We start from the raw sequence: 20,943 nt of genomic DNA on the forward strand, positions 1-20,943 counted from the left end.
ATCGTATGTATTATGAATATGTATCTAATTAAATCATTAAATCCTTCAAATATAGTACCTTCTTTAGTACAATATCCAATGTTACTAAGCAGAGTTTGACAATATTATACAATATCCTTGCTTGTTTAGCTAACAATGAATTTGCCAATATTAGCGCATGTTTGACCTATAAAATTGTTCTCATTCTTATTTTCAATCATTTGATTCATTTCTATTTCATGCTTTTATAAAAAGAAAAGTGAAAAATAATAAATATTTTATTTTCATTTTTCTTTTGTAAGATTCTAAAAAATAAAATAAATATAAAAAAGGTTATCAATCACAAAGTAAATCATATCTAATTTGTTAAGTATAATTTTGGTCCCTAAGATATAAGGCAAAAATCTTTTTCGTCCCAAACTTTTTTATATACAAAATCGTCTCTAAAGTTTAATTTAGTTTTAAAATCGTCCTTACCTTAAGGACCAAAATCGTACCGAAGTGACGGTAGAAGTGGAGGCAAAAGTGAATCGTAGATATCTTCTTCTTTTTTCCTTTCCCTTTCTTCCTTCTTCTTTTTTCCTTTTCCTTTTTCGGAAATAGAAACACTTTCTTTTTTTTATTTTATAATTTTTTGTTATGGATAATTTAGTCTAAAATTTTAATATTTAAGTAAAAAAAATAATTTCAAATTTGATTTTAAACTTTATGCTAAAAAAAGTTGGAGGCAAAAAATTTTTTTGCCTATATTTTAAAGACCAAAATCATTATACCGTTGTTCTAAAATACGCAATAAAATACAAAAAAAAAAGATAAAAAGACCGAATAATTAACAAAAATATATACCAAAAAGTTTAAAATGAATAAAAATTACATACTAAAGATTTATGAATGTTAAAGTATATATTTTAGAAATTATTTAGATAGACAAAAATGTCATGCTATTAATAAAAATTTAATATTTACTAATCTTTGATGCATATTTTTATTAATTTCAAATTCTGCCATGTATACTTTTATTTATTGTAAGAAAGAAATTACAAGGTCTGAATAGGAGAGGGTGGGACCCAGTTTTGAATTGGAAAACAATTCCAGCCTCCTTCTTTGGAGTGAGAGAGAGTGAAATGCTTAGGAAGCCAAGTTTCTCCTTTTGTGATCCTTTCTCTTGAAAGCTCCCTTTGCCTTTCCTCCACATATTTCTTTGCTTCTGTTGCTTTTTCCCACTCTTTCTTCATGATTGCTTCGCTTACTTCACTCCATACAACTGCTGATTCACTTCCCCACACACACTGAACAACATGGTTTAATTTAATTATTTGTTAGTGTACTAATTATTCCTTAATTGTGAAATATCATAATACTCCTTTAATGTTTACCATTGTTAGTAAGTCATTTAAGTATTATTTAACAATTTAGGTGAAAATTTAAGTACAGTTAACTTCTCGTAAAGTTAATAATTAAGAGTTATTAGATAATAATTTAGTCAAACATAATAAATTATTTAACAACTCTTTTCTATCAACTTTACATAAAGTTAACTGTACTTGAATTTTCACCAACAATCTATTAAAAAAAATACCAAATCTTTTAACAATTTTAAGATAGACTTATAAATAAAAGTACCAAATAAATTTTGGAAGAATTACAATACTATTTCATCTTTTTGTTAGTTTCTTATTTCATTCCCTTTATATAATATTTTTTTAGGGCTAAAATTTATTGAAAAATTTTTAGGGAACCTGTTATCCTGTCATTTACTTTTATCTATTGCTATTACTTTTTATTATATTCTTATATTTGAATTATATGGATTATAGGATACACAAATAGGTTATATAATTATGTACAAAACTGTTAAATAGATCTTTACTATAATAACCTCAGAGTCCTTCACAACAGGAGTTTGGAGCCCTGAAATGACTTCTTTTGCATCATATATCACTCTCACTTCTCCATTATTTGTATCCTTCGCTGTCACAATACTGCATAGCATAAGGCATAAGTTTAAGAAGGTGAGGAGAAAAAACATCAATTTAATTAGCACAAAGTATGACAATAGAACATTTGATGATCAAGATAATTCATTTCTAGACTTTTAGTATATATAAATTTGGTTTCTCACAGTGTTTTTTAATTTGGCAAGTTGAACTAATTTATAAAAAAATTTAAACTCTATTTAAGAATTAATCGTTGATTAATGAATTACTACATATAACTGACTATCCCAAATTGATTTATTATGTATAAATAGGTGAATTTTGGTATGATTATATTACAGTAACTATGCAAATACGGTAAAAATTAAGTCATTTTTTTTTTACATTTTGGTAACACGTTTTTTAAACAGCACTTTCTAAAAAGCGCTAATTTAAATTTAGCAATACTTTTTGAGATACCATAACCATCGTAAGATAGTTATATTAAAATGATCAATATAAATATATACACCAAAAACTTCAAAAACAGATGCTTTACATATACATACCTATCCCAATTACCATTAATTTCATACAGAATCTTTGTTGATATTGAATCAATGATCTTCCCCTTTATTGATTTCCGGCTTGCCCGGAATCCGAACAGAGTGTGGCTTGTGTAGCATAACTCTGCCTCAATGGCAGATTCCGGGCACCGGATATGGACATTGCCGACCCAATCACAGCTAGGAACTGGAAGAAACCTGATCATGAGATGAGGAGCATTCATTTCATATGTCTCTCCATGATTGTGGAGCTTCAATTCTCTTTTACCATGCACTTGACCTTCCACTGCGGCACCTGATTCAACAATTGAGTAATAACATGAAGCATGTTCTAAGGTTTTTTTTTTTTTTTTGTGATGATGTAACATAGTACATTGATGTGGATTAACTTGCTTAGCAGAGATTTTTTTTCTTTCTAATTCAATATATTTTTTATTTTCACATATTTTAGTGTAATATTTATATTTTTGTCCTTTACCAAATTCCAAAAAAAGTAAACATTAAAATACTAATACAATAACGTGTAATTAATTAATTAATGCAGAAATAATAGATATTATGAATTACCATTGAACTTTGGAACAACATAACTACACCATATTGTTTCTATCTTTTCCTTCTCATTTGTTGCATGAAGTGCAGTCACCGGAGGGTGGTGAGAAACCTGCACACAATGACAATAATCCACATAAAAATTCATGATTCATACCATTTTGGCCAAGATCACAGTTAAATATATGATGTATATATATATGTAGACCTGTTCTAGCAAGACATTAAGATTTGGTGTGGAAACATGGTGTGTCTCTCCAAGAATGGGATTGTAAGGAGCAACTCCAAAAATGACAGGGCGTCTTGTAGAAATGCTCCATGCTACAACTGATATGAACCTATCAACTGGAGTTTCTCCATTGTTGCATCTGCTTAGCATGTCACAAGCAGCACAATATACCTCTTCACCATAGCATTGGAGTTGTGACTTTGGCATGTTGAACTCTGCTGACAGCTGCAAACAATTTTATCTTTGCATTATCCAAAATTGCTATGCGTATATAAAAAAAATCAGATATCAAATTTTTGTTCGTGGCTTAAAAGAAAACAAACAACAACTAAGAAAAAAAATAAACAAGAAACTGTTTAAGAAAGACAGTTCCTCTAAATATTACTTTCAAACTCCTTCCAAGGTAACAGAAGTTTCACTTGAAAAAAAAAAGTCTCCATTGCAATCTTTGCCACGATAATATTAAATATACAAAAACGTTATATATATATTGTATTTCACCATTTATTTTATGACAAAAATGATATGTATACATAAAAAATTAGTTATTATATATTTGTATATAAATATATATAAAATTTATTTTATTTTTAATATATATTTTATATTTTTAACATATATTTTATACGAATTGTTAATTCAATATTGGATACATATAAGAAATTGTTGTATTAATTATTTTGTGTTTATTTAGATAAAATATTTTATTGACTAAATTAAATAAGAAATTTAAAATTAAAATTAGCAAAAACTAAACTTACAAAAAATATTAACTACAACATATTTCAAATCATTAGAGTTATGTCTAATATAAAGACTAATAAATAAAGGCGAAAAAGAACTTGCCTGAAAGCGAGTAAGATCAGATCCTGGCCGCACATTCTTAAATAGACTTAGTATTCGTTTCATAAGATTTGGAGCTCTATAATCAGAATCACCATCCGATTCTTTCTCCAACGAGAATGGCTTTGTCAGCACAATGTTTTTGTCCTGCCACCGCATCACCCAATACAGCTTTTACATTTAATTCCAATTAAATTTGAATATTGATTACTCTCTGCTACAATGATATTGATACTTGATAGCAACAACTATGTACTACTAGTCTACTCTGCTAAGGGATTAGGTAGCTTATTTTTTTCAAAAAATTTATACATCTTAATTACTTTATGTCCCTAAATCTTAATAAAATCACTTTTATTCATCCTATTAAAAATTACAGTTACCTCAATTTTAGATCAGGAAACAAGAAAATAAATACAGAAAACTGTCAAAATTTTAATTAGTATTCCAATATATCTTAAAATTTGCACTGGAAAAATAAATTCTTATTTGAAAAAAAAAAACCTCGGAATTAAAAGAATCCTAATCAATAACTCTTAACCATAAATATTACACATGCTATGACATGTGCTCTAATCTAACTAGTGTTGGTTGTGGGTACATTTCAAGTATTATCTCTATGATAAAGATGCTCGGTGTATTCACCACCAATCAAGTCATCAATTACATGATATGTGAATATTGCAAATTAAAGTTCAAAGTATTTTTGAACATCAAATTCAATTATTATTAAATGATGATACAAATAAGAATATTTATATTATATCTTCTATCTAAAAATTTTAGTTTACCAAAATAAGTATTCTAAGAAATGAAAAGAAAAGTAATTAATACTATATAAGAATAAGTTTTCAAGATCAATTTCATTATATCTTGTATTAAGAGTAATTTAATCTTTATTGTTTTTTTATTAAGAGTATTTTTCATGTCACTCTGAAACGTGAATTTTTCACTTCCTATACTGCTGGAAATTTTGATAAGATCAAATTGGAAGATAAAAAAGTGTGTGATATCATTGGTATGGGTGATTTGTGGCTTGAAACCAACATGGGATGCAAATTGCAGTTGAAGAATATTAGGCATGCGCCAGATATGTGGTTCAATCTCATTTCAGTGAAGGCATTGGATCAAGAAGGGTATTGCACTTCCTTTGGTAGTGGAAAATGCAAGATTAACAAAGGGACTCTCATTGTTGCTAGAGAAGACAATAGTCTCACTACTCTCTACCGGCTGCAAGCAAAGTTGTACAAAAAAGATGTGAATATAGCTGATGATTCCTCTTCTGATTTGTGGCATATACGTCTTGGTCACTTGAGCGAGAAAAGACTAAGTGTCTTAGCCAAGAAGCACTCACTTCCCGTAAAAAGTACAACTTTAAATACTTGTACTCATTGTTTTGTAGGAAAGCATGCTAGAGTATCATTTCATAATTTTGGACCTCATAGGAGATCACATATTCTAGATTTAGTTCACACTGATGTTTGCATTATGGATGCTAAGACACTAGGTGGTGCATCATATTTTGTTACTTTTATTGATGATTATTCTCGAAAAGTGTGAGCTTTTATTTTGAAATCTAAAGATCAGGTGCTCGGTATCTTCAAACACTATCATGCAAGTATTGAAAGAGAAACAAGAAGGAAATTAAAATATGTTCGAACAGATAATCGTGGTGAATACAGGAGTCCGTTTGAAGAGTATTGTAAAGGACATGGGATCATGCTTGAGAAGACAGTTCCTAAGACTCCTCAATATAATGGAGTTGCAGAGAGAATGAATCACACTATCAATGATAGAGTCAAATGTATGCTATCTAATGCAAAGTTGCTTAAATCCTTTCAAGATGAAGCAATGAGGACTGCAGTAGATTTGATCAACTTTTCTCCTTCAGTTTCACTAAATGGTGATGTTCCAGAAAAATTTTGGAGAGGGAAAGATGTCTCCTGTCACTTGTGAGTGTTCGGCTGCAGGGCTTTTGTTCACATTCCAAGAGATGAAAGGTTTAAATTTTATGGAAAGTCAAAGAAGTGTATCTTCATGGGTTTTGGTCATGAAGACTTCGGTTACAGATTATGGGATCGGGTGAGCAAGAAGATAATTAGAAACCGAGATGTGATTTTTTCTTGAAGACCAAATTATTGAAGACCTTAAGAAGACAGATAAGCCAACAATAACTGTTAGACGTTCTGCTGATGATGAACCTAGTCCTTCCACTAGACCTCCTGTTGATGGAAGAGATGTACAAGTTGATAATGATAGTGATGATTTTCATGATGAACCTACACCTTAACCTGAGGTGCCAGATGTAGAAGTTCCATCTAAACCACCAGTTGAGCTTGAATTGAGAAGATCTACTAGAGAGCGTCATCCTTCTCAAAAATACTCTCCTCATGAGTATGTGATGAACACTAAGACTAGGGAGCCAGAGAGCTACCAGAAAGATATGTCTGATGAGCATAAAGAAGATTGGTTGAAAGCCATGCAAGAAGAAATGAAATCCTTGCATGAGAATCATACATTTGAATTGGTGATACTACCGAAGGGTAAGAGAACATTCAAGAATAAATGGGTGTTCAAATTGAAAGCAGATGAAAATGTCTCAGGCCAAGGTACAAAACTCAATTGGTTGTGAAAGGCTTCGAATAAAAGAAAGGTATTAATTTTGAGAAGATTTTCTCTCCAGTTGTGAAGATGTCCTCTATTCGAGTTGTGCTTGGATTGGCGGCTAGTTTGAATTTAGAGGTTGAGCAGCTTGATGTGAAGACAGTATTCTTTCATGGTGACATAGATAAAAAAATTTATATGGAACAACTAGAGGGTTTCGAGGTTAAAGGAAAAGAGCATATTATATGCAAGTTGAAGAAGAGCATATATGAGTTGAAGCAAGCGCCAAGGCAGTGGTACACGAAGTTTGATTCCTTCGTGGAAGGTCATGGGTATAGTAAGACTTCTTCTGATCATTGTGTGTATGTTAAGAAATTCTCTGATGGTGATTTTATAATTCTCTTGCTTTATGTTGATGACATGTTAATTGTTGGTCATGACACTAAGAAGATTGAAAATTTTAAGAAAGACTTGAACAGATCTTTTGCTCTGAAGGATTTGGGTCCTACAAAGAAAATCCTTAGCATGAGTATCACTCGTGACAGGAAGAATGAAAAACTGTGATTATCACAGCAGAAGTATATTGAGAAGGTTTTAGAGAAGTTTAGCATGAGTAATTCTAAACCTGTTAGTACTCCTCTTACTAGTCATTTCAAGCTGAGTTCACAGCAATGTCCTACAAGTGAGAAAGACAAAGTAGAAATGAAGAAGATTTCATATGCATCTACGATTGGCAGTTTGATGTATACTATGGTTTGCACTAGGCCAGATATTACTCATGCCGTTGGAGTTGTTAGTCGGTTTCTCTCTAATCCTGACAAGGAACACTGGCAAGCAGTGAAGTGAATTCTCAGATACCTTAATGGTACTTCCAGAGTTTGTTTATGCTTTGGAAGTGGCTAACCTGTGTTGGATGGTTATAGAGATGTGGATATGGCTGGAGATCTTGATTCAAGAAAGTCTACTTCTGGTTATATGATGACTTTTGTCGAGGGAGCTGTGTCGTGGCAATCTTGACTTCAGAAATGTGTTGCTTTGTCTACTACATAGGCAAAATATATTGTTGTTGTTGAATCTTCTAAGGAACTTTTATGGAAAAAGAAATTTCTCCAAAAGTTAGGCATTAATCAAGAGAAGTTTGTGTTATTTTGTGACAATTAGAGTGCTATCCATCTCAGTAAGAATCCTACGTTTCATTCCAGATGAAAGCACATAGAGGTGAGGTATCATTGGATACGTCAAGTGCTTAAGATGAAGTCATATATACTTGAAAAGATCCATACTAATGATAATGGTTCAGATATAATCATTAAGAGTTTATCTACATTGAAATTTGATTCCTGCAAAGAGAAGGCGGACTTGGTAGAGCAGGCTATTCCAATTAAGTTGGTGAGAGAAAAATTTGTTGGTGAATCTCCAACCAAGTGGGGTCCACAAATTTTTTAAAAATATTAAAAACAAAAAGATAAATAAATAAAGAGAAAAAGTGGCACAGGCCACCGGAGAGAGAAAAGAGAAGCTTCATTCTTTGAATAAAAAGAAAGAAACGAAGCCATGCTTCGACGACAAAGAGAAAAAGGAAATTTGGGAGAAAATGGCAAGTCATTTTTTATCCGATTGAATCGGTAAACTTGCTCCATTTCTTATGAAATTTTAATATGTTATTCTTGGTGTAGAGATGAACATTAGGATATAACTTGTTAGTTATATTGCCTTCTCTTTTATTTGATTTGAAATACCCACTTTGTGGAGGATTTATGTTGATTCTACCAGTTTTGGTGATGTATTTTGGTTGATTGTTGAGATGCTTTAGTGTCACTAGGAAGACTGTTTGTGTACCCATTATTCTGATAGTGAAAGATTTCTCTGAACTAGGTCCCGTGAATTTTTTATCCCTTTTTTGGGAGTTTTCCCACGTTAAAATTTTAGTGTTTGATTATTTAATTTCTGCCATTATATTTGCATATTAGAGTATTTTTGGTATTGCCTATTTAATCGCACAAATTATGAAAAAATTATTTTTAGTGCTTCTATTGTTAGATAGATTCTTGTTTGAATTTTTGTTGAGTTTTTCCAACACTCATAATTATTTTTAGTGATGATTATATGAATATTAGATCCCAAAAAAATAACACTAAAAAAATATTACTAAAAATAAGTTAAATAATGGAATTCAATATATATATATATATATATATATATATATATATAAAACTTAAATTAAATTTGAGTTATAGTTCTTGTTTATTAGATTGCTAATAAAAGTTAACCACTAACTTAAAAAGTGATTTAACGGGTTATAATTCAAATGATATGTAATAAATTATAATTCATATAGTATAATCTTTTCATACTCATCTAAAGACTAAAGGTCATGGTTCGAGTCTTATTCCTAATTCTAAAAAAAAAAAATCATTAATTGGTTAAAAAAACTTTTAAAAAATCATTAAAAAAAAGAGGGGGCGTATAAATTTGACTCTTTAAAAGGGCAAAATTGGAACAACGACGAGGACCAATGCACGTGGGTGCATTAAAGGTGTTTGTTTTCTGTTTTATGTTCGTATTTGGCATTGGGTTTAATTTTGCCATTTGGCTATATTGTGTTGTGACTTGTGAGGGTATATGTTATAGAAATCATAAAAACATCTTATTAAAAATTATTAAAATTATAATATTTTTTTATATTTTTAAAATATTAAAAAATTTAATTTTAATATACTGTAAGTATAAAATAATTTTATACGTGTATCTAATTATTTATCGTAACGTCAATAACAATAACTATTTTTTATATTAATAGTATAAATAATAAAATAATTATCTAAAAAAACAAATATAATAAAATAATTATATAAAATGTTTTCAACTTTCAATATATTAAAATTAAATGTTTATTATTATGCTCGTAAATATATTTTTAGAGTATAAGATAGTTAAATCCTTTTGTATTATTAATTTATTATAGATATTTAGAAGAATGCAGGATGTGTATTGAGTAACCCCACGGTCACATTATTAGGCGTAGGAAGAAGAGATAAAGTTGATTTTGGTCTATTTTCATACTTTATTTGTATTGTTTATGGAGCACAGAAATCTCCTTCATTTTTGGATATAAAAGAAAAAAAAAATAAAGAGTTCCCTTAAAGCTTAATATATCATCTTAATATTAGACACCAAAAATATTAATATTTTCATCATTTTTCTTAACCCTGTAATAATAAATTTTCGGCTTTCGGCATTTCAATAATGATATCTTGTCGTCCTCCTAATACATTCTAAGGCATTTCTTTAGAAAAGAGGCGGCGATGATGAAATGAAATTAATGAGTACACATAACGACAGAAAAATGATTGCAAGAACATATTGATCCTAGATGAAAACAAAAAAAAAAAAATCTTGACTTATGCTATCTTATTTTTTAAATTAAAAAAACACAAGTTTATCAATCATGAAGGTATGGGCACACGCATACATATATATATATATATATATATATATATATATATATATATATAATTTAAGGATAGACAATCTTTGTTCTTCTCATCATCATAATCCTCCTAACATTGTTCTATACTTTTTACACGAACTTAGCACAAAAAAAAAAAAAAATCAGAAACACTTTGTTCAAATATATTTGTTAATTAATTCTGGGCACCATTATATACACACACAAAGAAATCAAGTTAATAAAGGAGCAAGGAAATTGAAGGTGCAGAGAGATATAATTAAAGAGAAGAAGCTAAGGTACGTACCATAATTGAAATTGGTAGAAGTAGTAGTACAGTGATGACGAAAAAAATCAACAGTAACAATATTGATGCTGCTTCAATTTGATAAGAGTTCGTTGGAAGTTGATAATAAATAAATTGAGAACCCTTTGTATAGTTTAGCTTTTTATGCTACAAAGGATTTTGTGTACACATCATATAAGTGCAAACCGAGAGAGAGAGATTTCTTGTTTTATATAGCAAGGATATTCCCTCCACCGCCTTGCATTTATTTGTCATTTTCGGGTAAGTAAATAATATAGTGAGATTTTTATTTCTTTTCAAGATTTTTATTTTCTTAAATATTAAATCAAATGGATATATTTTAATTGCTAAAAAATTCACGTCAAAATACATTAATTCTTATGAACTTTTGTTTAAGATATTAGTCCTTGAAAAAATTAGCTTTTCAACATGTAAATATTTATCTTCTGAAAAAATAGTTTTCAATTAAATTATGTTAAATAAATCAAATCAAAATCAGATTTTTTATTTTTAATTTTTTTATGAATTTTCTTTATAAATAGAATTAATTATTATATTCTTTTTTTTAGTTTAACTTAATTTTAAGAATTTTATTATTACTTTTTTATTTTAAGTGAGTATTTTTTTATTTTTTAGTTGAAATTATTTCTATATTTCTTCTATAAAAAAACGATTCTCTGTACATTTGACATGATATAAAATTTAAACACTTCAAGTTAGTATTAGAATTAAATTTTTTGTATTGGGACTTTGATTTACCGCTATAGCTTACAATTCCTCGATTATTAATCATGAATAAAAGAAGTCTATCATTTCCATTCTCTATTACATTTAAAAGCTGAACAATAGATACTAGTTAATGGTGACTCTTATTTAGTTTAGATCACCACATTTCGATTCAATGGGTCAAACTACCTTAGGTGGTCTCAATTAGTTTAAATGTACATCTGTGAAAGAGAAAATATTGAATATCTCACCCGTGAGCGAAGTTAGCCTAATGTCACTAACCCACAATATAACATGTAGGATATTGAAAATTTTATGATGACATGGCTGGTGAACTCAATAGAGGAGGGTATCTATGGTAACTATATGTACTATACCACTGCTAAAGAATTGTGAGATAGTATCAAAGAGATATATTTTGGTCTTGGGAATAAATTTCAAATTTATGAACTTACTTTAAAAGTTAGAGAAATTCAATAAGGAAGTGACAATGTCACCAAATAATTTCACACATTGAAGTGGCCAAGCGGGTGTAGTAAAACCTTGACCACTTTAATAACTACAAGTAAAATTCAGCCGCTGATGCCAAACACTACCAATAAATAGTGAAAGAAGAGAGGATATTTCAATTTCTTGTAGACGTGAAACTAGATGAAGTTTGTGGCAGAATTATTGGAAAAGCAATCCAACCCTCAATTGTAGAAGTATTTGCTAAAGTTAGAAGAGAGAAAATCCGTAGAACTGTAATGATGGAAAATGACAAGACTGAACAAATTTTTTTGCAAGGTTTTGAAAATCGGTTCGAACCGACCAGTCTTATCGGTCAAATCGAAAACCGACAAGAAAAACGGTTCGGATAAATGGCATAACTGCTTATTTTAAAAATCGTAATTGGGCCATCAAACTGATCGAAAATCGGTCAATCAAACCAAACCAGGATCCGACCGGTTTTCCATTTCAGCCCACTGTTTTGAATTTTAAATAAAAAAAGAAAATTGAAAAAAATAAAAAGAAGCATCAAGCCCTCACCGTCTCCTTCTCTATCTCTCATTCATCTTCCCTCTGCTTCCCTCTCTCAAAAGTAAAATCCTAGCCTCTATCGCTACTCTCTTCTTCAAGCTGTTACCGCCGCCGTCGAATATGGTCTAGCCGTTGCCCCATTGCTTTAGCGTCGTCTCTGCTCGTCTCAGCCATCGCATTGCATCGCATATGCTCGAAGTCGTCATCCTACTGCAACTTGTCTCGTGTCATTTCTCCGTGGCGCAGCCGCTGTTCCACCGTGTCAGTTCTATTCCACCGCGCTCCAGCCCTCCTCTGCTTCAGTTCCACCACTCTCCACCCTCATTTGCTCCAATTCTGCAGCGCTCCACCCTCCTCTGTTCCATCTCCGCTGTGTTTGACCCTCCACGGCTCAGTTTCGCGCCGGTCTAGCCACCCCTTCTCTAGTTCCGTGACGGTCTAGCCACCTCTTTTCCAGAAACCCTATGTCTATACCTTTATCATATAACTGCTTCAATTTAGAAGATTCATATGCTTCACCCTTTTACTTCTGTTATGTTGTTGCTTTGTTGTCTTTAATATTTTTGTTATTTTTGTGATTTTTTATTTTTGAACTTGTTAAGTTGATAATTTGCTAAATTATTAGGCTGGTATTGTGTTAATTTGCTAAATTGTTAGGTTGCTGTTATTTACTTTGTTGAATTTTTCTATTCAAGTTTTATTATTTTTTATTTGATATACCTATTATTGTGCTTGAGATTATTGGGTTGTTGTGTTTTCTTTAAAATGTTAATTTGTTAATTTTTTAAATTGTTATTGTGATTATTGGGATATAGATTGCTTTTGCTTTCTGTTATTATGTTGTTGAATTTTTTATTCGAATCTTGTTCTTGTTAATTCATTAAATTATTGTTATTGTGATTCTTGCTATTGAGATTGTTCTTGCTAGTGTGTAGTATTAATTTGGATGATATTTTAAAATTTGTTAGACTATAACTATATTTAGTGTGTTTATAATAGGAGAATAGAGAAAGGGATAGCTAGCATTGTTTCATTGATTGTTATTTCAATTCTCCCTCTTCTCTGCTATAAGAAACTCATCCTCTCACTAATCCACTCTTTCTTCTTAATTGTTGTGAATTTACTTGTTTTATTGATTATTGAATTATTCACACTATACCTCATATTTCTCCTAATTCAATATAATTGTTGAGTTTGTCTACATGGTTATATGATATCAGTTTATTTATAATTTATTTATTATAAAATAATTTTTTCGGTTGAATCATAGTTTGACCGATTGAACCAATAAAACCAGTAAATCAGTAGTTAGAGTGGTTCAATAACCTGTTCAGTTTTTAAAACTTTGCTTTTTGGAGTCTAATGCACTCTTCGTGACACCTGCTGCACTTAAAAGTTCATCAAATCAGAAATAATCTTTCAATCTTTGGTGTGACCACTGCAATAAACCTCATCATATCCGAAAACCTACTGAAAGTTGTATTTGTGCAAAGAATCTTATTACTCTCAATTAACCTTATCATGCATCTAAACATTTTCACTTGATTCATAATGATGTATGGAGTCCATTGAAAAACTATTGAAAGTTGAAATGGTTTATAATTTTTATCGATGACCATACAAAATTATGTTGGACCTATCTCATGCATGAACAATCTAAGAATTCTAAAGTTTTTTAGTATTTTTCAACAATGATAGAAATACAATTTGACACAAAAATTTTAATATTAAAAAGTGATAATGACACTGAATACTTTAATAAAAATTTTGATGAATTTCTTTTAAAAAGGCTATTCAACATCAATCTACACACCCCAATACACCCCAACAAAATGATATTGTTGAAAGAAAGAATAAATATCTTCTTGAAGTAGCACGTGCCATTATATTTGAGGGTAATGTTCCAAAATATTTATGGAGAGATGTTGTTCTAACAGCAGCCTATCTCATTAATCAAATGCTCACGCATGTTTTAAATTCCTGTACACCGTTAGATATTTTAAAAAAATAAATTTAACATGTAGATTGCATTCTGACTTACTTTTAAAAGTATTTAGTTGTATTGTATTTTTGCATACATCTTCATATCGAATTAAACTTGATCCAAAGACAAAAAAAAATATATTTTTATTGACTATTTCTCAAATCAAAAGGATTATAAATATTTCAATTCATACACAGAAATTTCATGTAAATATGGATGTTACTTTTTTAGAATATAAAATTTATTTTCAAAAAAAAATTCTTCAAGAGAGAGTCTAATTGATTTTTTTTTGTATGAATCTTAACTCACTCCTATCTTACATATTGAGGATACAACTTTCATAAATCAAACAAATTTTGAAATAATAGCAAAAAAATATGAAACCAATTCTAAAATTACGCAAAAATTAGTTGGAATCCAAACAAAAAAAATACCACAACAAAAAAAATTTTGATATCATATTCAAAAATATCCCAAGAATACTAAAGACTAGCCTATCATCATTTCTGTCCCAATCCAATCTAAAAATTTGAAAGATGGCCCAACTATAATACCTCAAGAATTTTCAGGTAATTCTGAATTGCTACTTCTAATATTAACCTGCCAATGGGCATTAGAAAAAAATTCAGAACCTGCACCAAAAAAATACTCAAAACCAGCATCAACCACCCTATTTTTAATTATGTCTCTTACCAAAATTTATCTCAAAATCATCAAGCCTTTACTTCTAAAATTTTAAATTTGTTTGAGTCTAGAAACATAAAAAAAGAACTAAATGATACCAATCAGAAATTAGCAATGATAGAAGAGCAACATGTACTCAAGAAGAATAAAACTTGGGAGATTATAGACCTGCCACAATAAAAATTTGGTTGGCTGCAAGTGGATTTTCGCCATTAAGTACAAGGCTAATGGAAGCATAAAGAGATATAAGGTTAGGTTAGTAGCTAAGAGATTTCCACCATTCAATGGAGTAGACCATCAAAAGACTTTTACTCCAGTTGCTAAACTCAATTCTGTGCGAATTCCGTTATCTCTCGCTACGAATTACAAATGACCTTTATATCAATTGAATGTAAGGAATATTTTTCTGAATGGGGAACTAGAGAACAAGGTGTTTATGAAAATTTCACCTAAATTTGAAGTTGAACTAGTAAGAAATAAAGTGTACAAACTAAAGAAGACTCTCTACGAATTGAAACAATCCCTAAAAGCTTGGTCTGAACGACTTGAAATGCTGGTGAAGGGGCTTGATTATACTCAAAATCAAACTGACCATACACTTTTCTATAAACATTCATAAGCTAATAAAACTGCTATTTTAATTATATATATGGATGACATTATTCTGACAGGTGATGATATTTTAGAGCTAAAAGACTTGAAAGAAAAATTTACCAAAGCATTTAAAATCAAAGAACTTGACTCATTAAAATATTTTCTTGGAAATTGAATTCGCAAGGTCTAAAAAAGACATTTTTATGAACTAATGGAAGTACATCCTAAATATTTTAAAAGAGACTAGATTACTTGGTTGTAAAGTTGCTGATGAAACACCTATAAAGCCTAACTTAAAATTGAAGCCTTTTGAACCAGAAATATAATGGAGAAAGAGAGATATCAGTGGTTGGTAGAAACATTGTTCTATTTATCCTATATACGTCTGGATATAGCCTTTGCTATGAGCATGGTAAACCAGTTTATGCATTCACCTGTCCCAAAACACATGGATGTTGTCTTTAGAATACTAAGGTATTTGGAGGGATTGTCTGAAAAAGGGTTACTCTACAAAAATCGTGGACATCTTCAAGTAGAAGCCTATATAAATGCATATTGGGCTGTGAATATCATGGATAGAAGGTCAACATCTGGATATTATGTTTTTGTTAGAAGAAACCTAGTTAGTTGGAGGAGTAAAAAATAGAGTGTTGTGGCATGAAGTAGTATAAAAACATAGTTTAGAGTAGTGACTTATGGAATATGTGAAGTACTATGGATAGAGAAATTTCTGTAAGAACTAAAAATTTCTATTTTTCCACCAATAAAGTTGTATTATGACAATAAATCTGTACTTTATATTGTCCATAATCAAGTTTTACATTACAGAACTAAACATGTTAAAGTTGACAAATATTTTATAAAAAAAAAATTGAGAGAAGACAATTTTGCATCTTATATGTTCTGACAACGAAACAACCAGCAGATATTCTAATTAAAAAATTATCCAAGAAGATAGTTAATAGCATAATAAACAAGCTGTTATTGAAGCATATCTTTAAGCCAGCTTGAGAGAAAGTGTTGACTTAATCTAATCAAAATCAGATTTTTTATTTCTTTCATAAATTTTTTTTGTAAATAAAATTAATTATTATATCTTTTCCTTTTTTGTTTAATTTAATTTTAGGAATTTTGTGATTAGAAATCTTTCTTTTATTTTATTTTAGATTAATATTTTTCTGTTTTCTAATTATTTTTATTTATATAATTTCTGTATAAAGATCAGAGAATGATTTCATGTACATTTGAGCTATAAAATTCAAACACTTCAAATTTTATCACTATATTATTTGATATTTTAATGTATATATAGAATGGTTTTTTTTATTAAGTAATTAGTGTGGCTAATATAAAAATAAATCACCACCCATTAGCAATAAATACACCTCTTTTTTTTAATAAATTTTAATATTGAATTCATCCTAACTTTTTAATTATTTTGTTACACATTAATTACTTATCAGATCAGTTTCTAACAAAAAAAATTAAACAAAAGTACTTAATTTTTTTTAAAATTTTTAGATTAGTTCTTTCAAATAAGAAGAAGAATATGATATCACTAAAAAAATAATATAAAATATTACCGACAATCTTATCAATGGCGATGGCATCAGTAGCCAAATTTACATATAGTCAGATTAACTTTATTGAAAAAATTTAATAATTTTTATCGATATCTGATATAATAATTACTTAATTTTATCTATATGCATGTGTGGTGTCTGTAAATATAAAAAAATAGTACAAATTTTAATTATAAAAAATTTTAACAAATAAAAATAAATACTATTATTTTAGTTTTAATTTTTAAGATCTATATAAATGTGCTATAATATTTTGAGATATTTTTTTTTCTTTGACTAAATTTAAATATTTTTCTCAAAGCATCTTTTATGAAAGATTTGCATCATATACTCATATCACCGATAAAAAAATGCCATAAAAAGAGAAAATATATCAAAAGAGATTATTAAATTTAAAAATCCAAAACAACAAACAAATTAAATCAAAAGTAAAAATAAGGAGAGAGAATGACAAAAAATAAGAAAGAGTGGATAAAAAAAATTAGAAAGGGTCTAAAGCAAAAAGGAGGACAAGAAGAAAGAAAGAAAATAAAGAAAAAGAAAGAAAGAAGAAAAAAAGACGAAAGAATGAGTGAGTGGAAAAGAAAGGAGGAAGGGAGGACTGTAAAACCTGGTCAAACCGTAATTAATTAAATAATAAATTAAATAGAAGCGAATATGGTTAAAAAATTTAGCAATCGGAATTCGATAATATGAATATGATATTTGGACTCAGTGAATTTTTCTGAGTCAGAAAACATAGTTTTTTGCGTAAAAATACGCACTGAAAATTTGACCGGTAATACCAATTGAGATCTGTCCAATACTGTAGTTGAATAAATTAATTATAAGTGAATAAGGTTAGGAAATGAGAAATTATAATTTGGGAAGTTAGAAATATTTAAAATACGATTTAAAACTCTAATCTTAAAGGGTTTGGCCTAAAATTAGACCAACGGACTAAATCAAGTGAACCAGGCCTAAGTGGGCCCAAGACCCAACATATATAAATATTTGTTATGAGTATTTCAACTCATTAATCCTAAAGAAAGAGTGTGGGGCGCTGAAATGGAGAAGAGAGGAAGAAGAGAGAAAATTCTAACTTCATCAAACTTTAAATCATCGTAACTTTCTCTCCAAAACTCCGATTGACAAACCGTTTGTAGCCACACATCACTCTTCTTATCCTCTACAATTCTATCTAAGTTTTGTGGTGAGTATTCTACTGTCCTCTGCCCAGTTTTCATTTTTTCCTTAAATTCGGGTTTGGTTATGGGTTTATGATTTTGGTTATTTAGGAGTACTCTAGTATGAGCCATTGGTGAGTTCCATCAACCAACTTCGTGGGTTAAGGTAAGGAACCCTCTAACCCTTGTGGTTTATCAATTTTATGAACCCTAGATTGATTATAAGTGTGAAAATTAATTATGTTAGAGTATTGGGTGATTTTGGTGCACAATTGGAAGATTGATATTGCTTGTGGGGCCTTGGTGAGGCTTGGAGTTAAGGGTTGGTGGAAACTTTCAAGAAGAGGCTCAATTGGTTTGGCTCCAAGAGGTACGGTTTAAGTTTTATTTAAATACCGTGTGGTGTGATGAGAATTCATAGGCTAGATGTCCTTAGGATTAAGTTTGGATTGTGTAAATAGTTGGTACTAATATGTATAATTGATATGTAGTGTAAATTAATGATTGGGCTGAGAATTGTGTGAATTTGTATGTTTGGTGTGTTGAGAATTTGATGAATTGGATAATAAATATTTGTTTGTGGAATATGCATTTAAATTGTGAATTTGGACCAGAGGCCATGAATCTTGGGCCGGAGGCCGGAAAGAGGTAAGGAAGGTAAGTGATGTGTGTGTGTGTGTATTGTGTGATGTCATATGAGATTGAATGGATATTGAATTTTGAGTGTGTGAATAAATGGGAGGAATGTGGAATAATAAGAAATTAGGAATTTAGGAGGGGAAGGTGACAAAATTGAATTGAATTGTGTAGATGAGGTAGGTTTGGTTTTGATTGAGTGTAATTATGTGAATGTGATTGGGTTGTGGTCATTTGGATGAGTGAAAATGAATTTGGCTTGTGAATATTGAAAAAATTGGTGATTTCTGTTTTTGGGTAAAGAACTAATTTTTGACCAACTTCGATGGTCCGTAACTCCGTCTCGGAGTTAGGAATTCTTCAAAATTAGATTTTTATGAAAGTTCATTCAACGATCTTTTCAACGGTTTAGAAATCGTTGAAAAAAGAATTTTGTAGAAGAAATCATGTGTGGCAGAAGTTTGAGATTTGAAAAGAAAATTCTGCAGCTTTTAAACTTAGCAAAATTTTTGGTAAAACGTACTCCGACGCGCACGTAGTTCGACGCGCACGCATTACTTACGATTTTTACTCTCTCACGCGTGCATCTGGTCGACGCGTACACGTCGCTGTATTGATGCAGGTGCATGGTATAAATTCCAGAGAGTTGTGATGATAGCGTACCGGTTTTGTGCAAAACACATCCACACGTACGCGTGGCTGACGCACACGCATCACCCTACCTCTCTACTTCCCACACGTGCGCATGGGCGATGCTTACGCGTCACCTGATTTTCTCCGCTTCCCACGTGTGCGCGTAGGAGACGCGCACGCGTGACCCTATTTTCAGCAAAAAATTGATCTTTGAGTTAAGCCAAATTTCAGACTTCTAGCCTCCATTTTCATCATTTAAATCCTAAATTTTTAGAGTATGCCTAGTACTAAGAAGAAGTTAGGAAATGTGATAACTTGTTGATGAAGAAAGACTTGGAGTAATTAATTGTGATTGATGAAGTGTAGAAATGATGGTTTGAAAATGAATGTGACGTGTGACCCTGGGTAGTAGGCAGTGGCATTGTCCACTTGCTCCGGGTATGAGATGGGAAAGGAGAATTATGATAAATGAGTTTAATTATAGAGTTTTGAATGAATGTGTATTTGTGATACCTGAGTAGTAGCGAGGGTCATGATTTGTCCCGCTTGCTCCGGGTCATTATTTGAGAATTGGCAATAATGAAGAGTGATTATGAAAGAATGAATGAATATGATAAATGAAGTCGAAATGAGATTGTTGTTGATGAGTTATAATTGATAATATGAATTGAGATTGAATGAATATGTGTTTGAGATACCTGGATAGTAGCAAGGATTGTGGTTCGTCCCGCTTGCTCTAGGTCAATGTTTGAGATATCTGGGTAGTAGCAAGGATGGCGGTTTGTCCTGCTTGCTCCAGGCCAGAGATTGTAACGCCTGGGTAGTAGCGGCAATAGTGGTTATTCCACTCGCTCTAGGTTGAGCTTTTAAACACCTGCTTAGGTAGTAGCCGCAGTAGTGGTTATTCCACTGGCTCTGGGTTGAGAGGGTAGTAGCAAGGGGGTTGTAGTTCAAAACCTACTTGCTCCGTGATGGGTGTTTCTGTCCATGGTTAGCTACCAGGACGTGTCGAGTTGGCTATATAATCGACAGATGATATCATCAGCCATAGGGCAGGCATACATCATATGCATATGTTTGATTTGTTTGGATTTGCCTATTTATTTTGGACTGCTATATCATATATGCTATGTTACCTGATTATGTGCTACTTGTTCTACTTGTACCTTATTGTGTATTACTTGCCTGTATTGTTTGTGTTTGTACAACTGAGAGGTCCCTCATGCTGGTGTCAGTTGACGTTGAGGGCTGAGAGTAATGATATGATTAATTTAAACTGATGATTATTGAATGAGGTAATTTAAGCTCCCTGAGTAGACACAGTGAAGTGATCTCACTTGCTCTAGGTGAGGATATGAGGTAATGATATATAATTGCTGAGACAAAATAGCTGGGGATGGTTTTGCTTATATGAATTAGATTTAGCATTCTCTTATGATAGTTGCCTGTTTATGAATTAGCGAGAACATAGGA

General features: G+C 30.7%; 1 protein-coding gene across 1 annotated transcript; it reads right to left on the bottom strand.

Moving 5' to 3' along the window:
• Window positions 1-920: 920 nt before the first annotated feature.
• Window positions 921-10,647, bottom strand: LOC130976914 (oxysterol-binding protein-related protein 4C-like). Its single transcript, XM_057901867.1, has 7 exons — window positions 10,445-10,647; window positions 4,089-4,232; window positions 3,222-3,467; window positions 3,029-3,125; window positions 2,465-2,756; window positions 1,859-1,961; window positions 921-1,268 (listed from the first exon to the last, which is right to left on the bottom strand). The coding sequence occupies exons 1-7, from the start codon at window positions 10,445-10,447 to the stop codon at window positions 1,017-1,019; spliced, it is 1,137 nt and encodes a 378-aa protein (XP_057757850.1). The 5' UTR covers window positions 10,448-10,647; the 3' UTR covers window positions 921-1,016.
• Between the last annotated feature and the right edge of the window lie 10,296 nt (window positions 10,648-20,943).

Source organism: Arachis stenosperma, chromosome 4, assembly GCF_014773155.1.
Source record: "Arachis stenosperma cultivar V10309 chromosome 4, arast.V10309.gnm1.PFL2, whole genome shotgun sequence".
NCBI classification, from domain to species: Eukaryota; Viridiplantae; Streptophyta; class Magnoliopsida; order Fabales; family Fabaceae; genus Arachis; species Arachis stenosperma.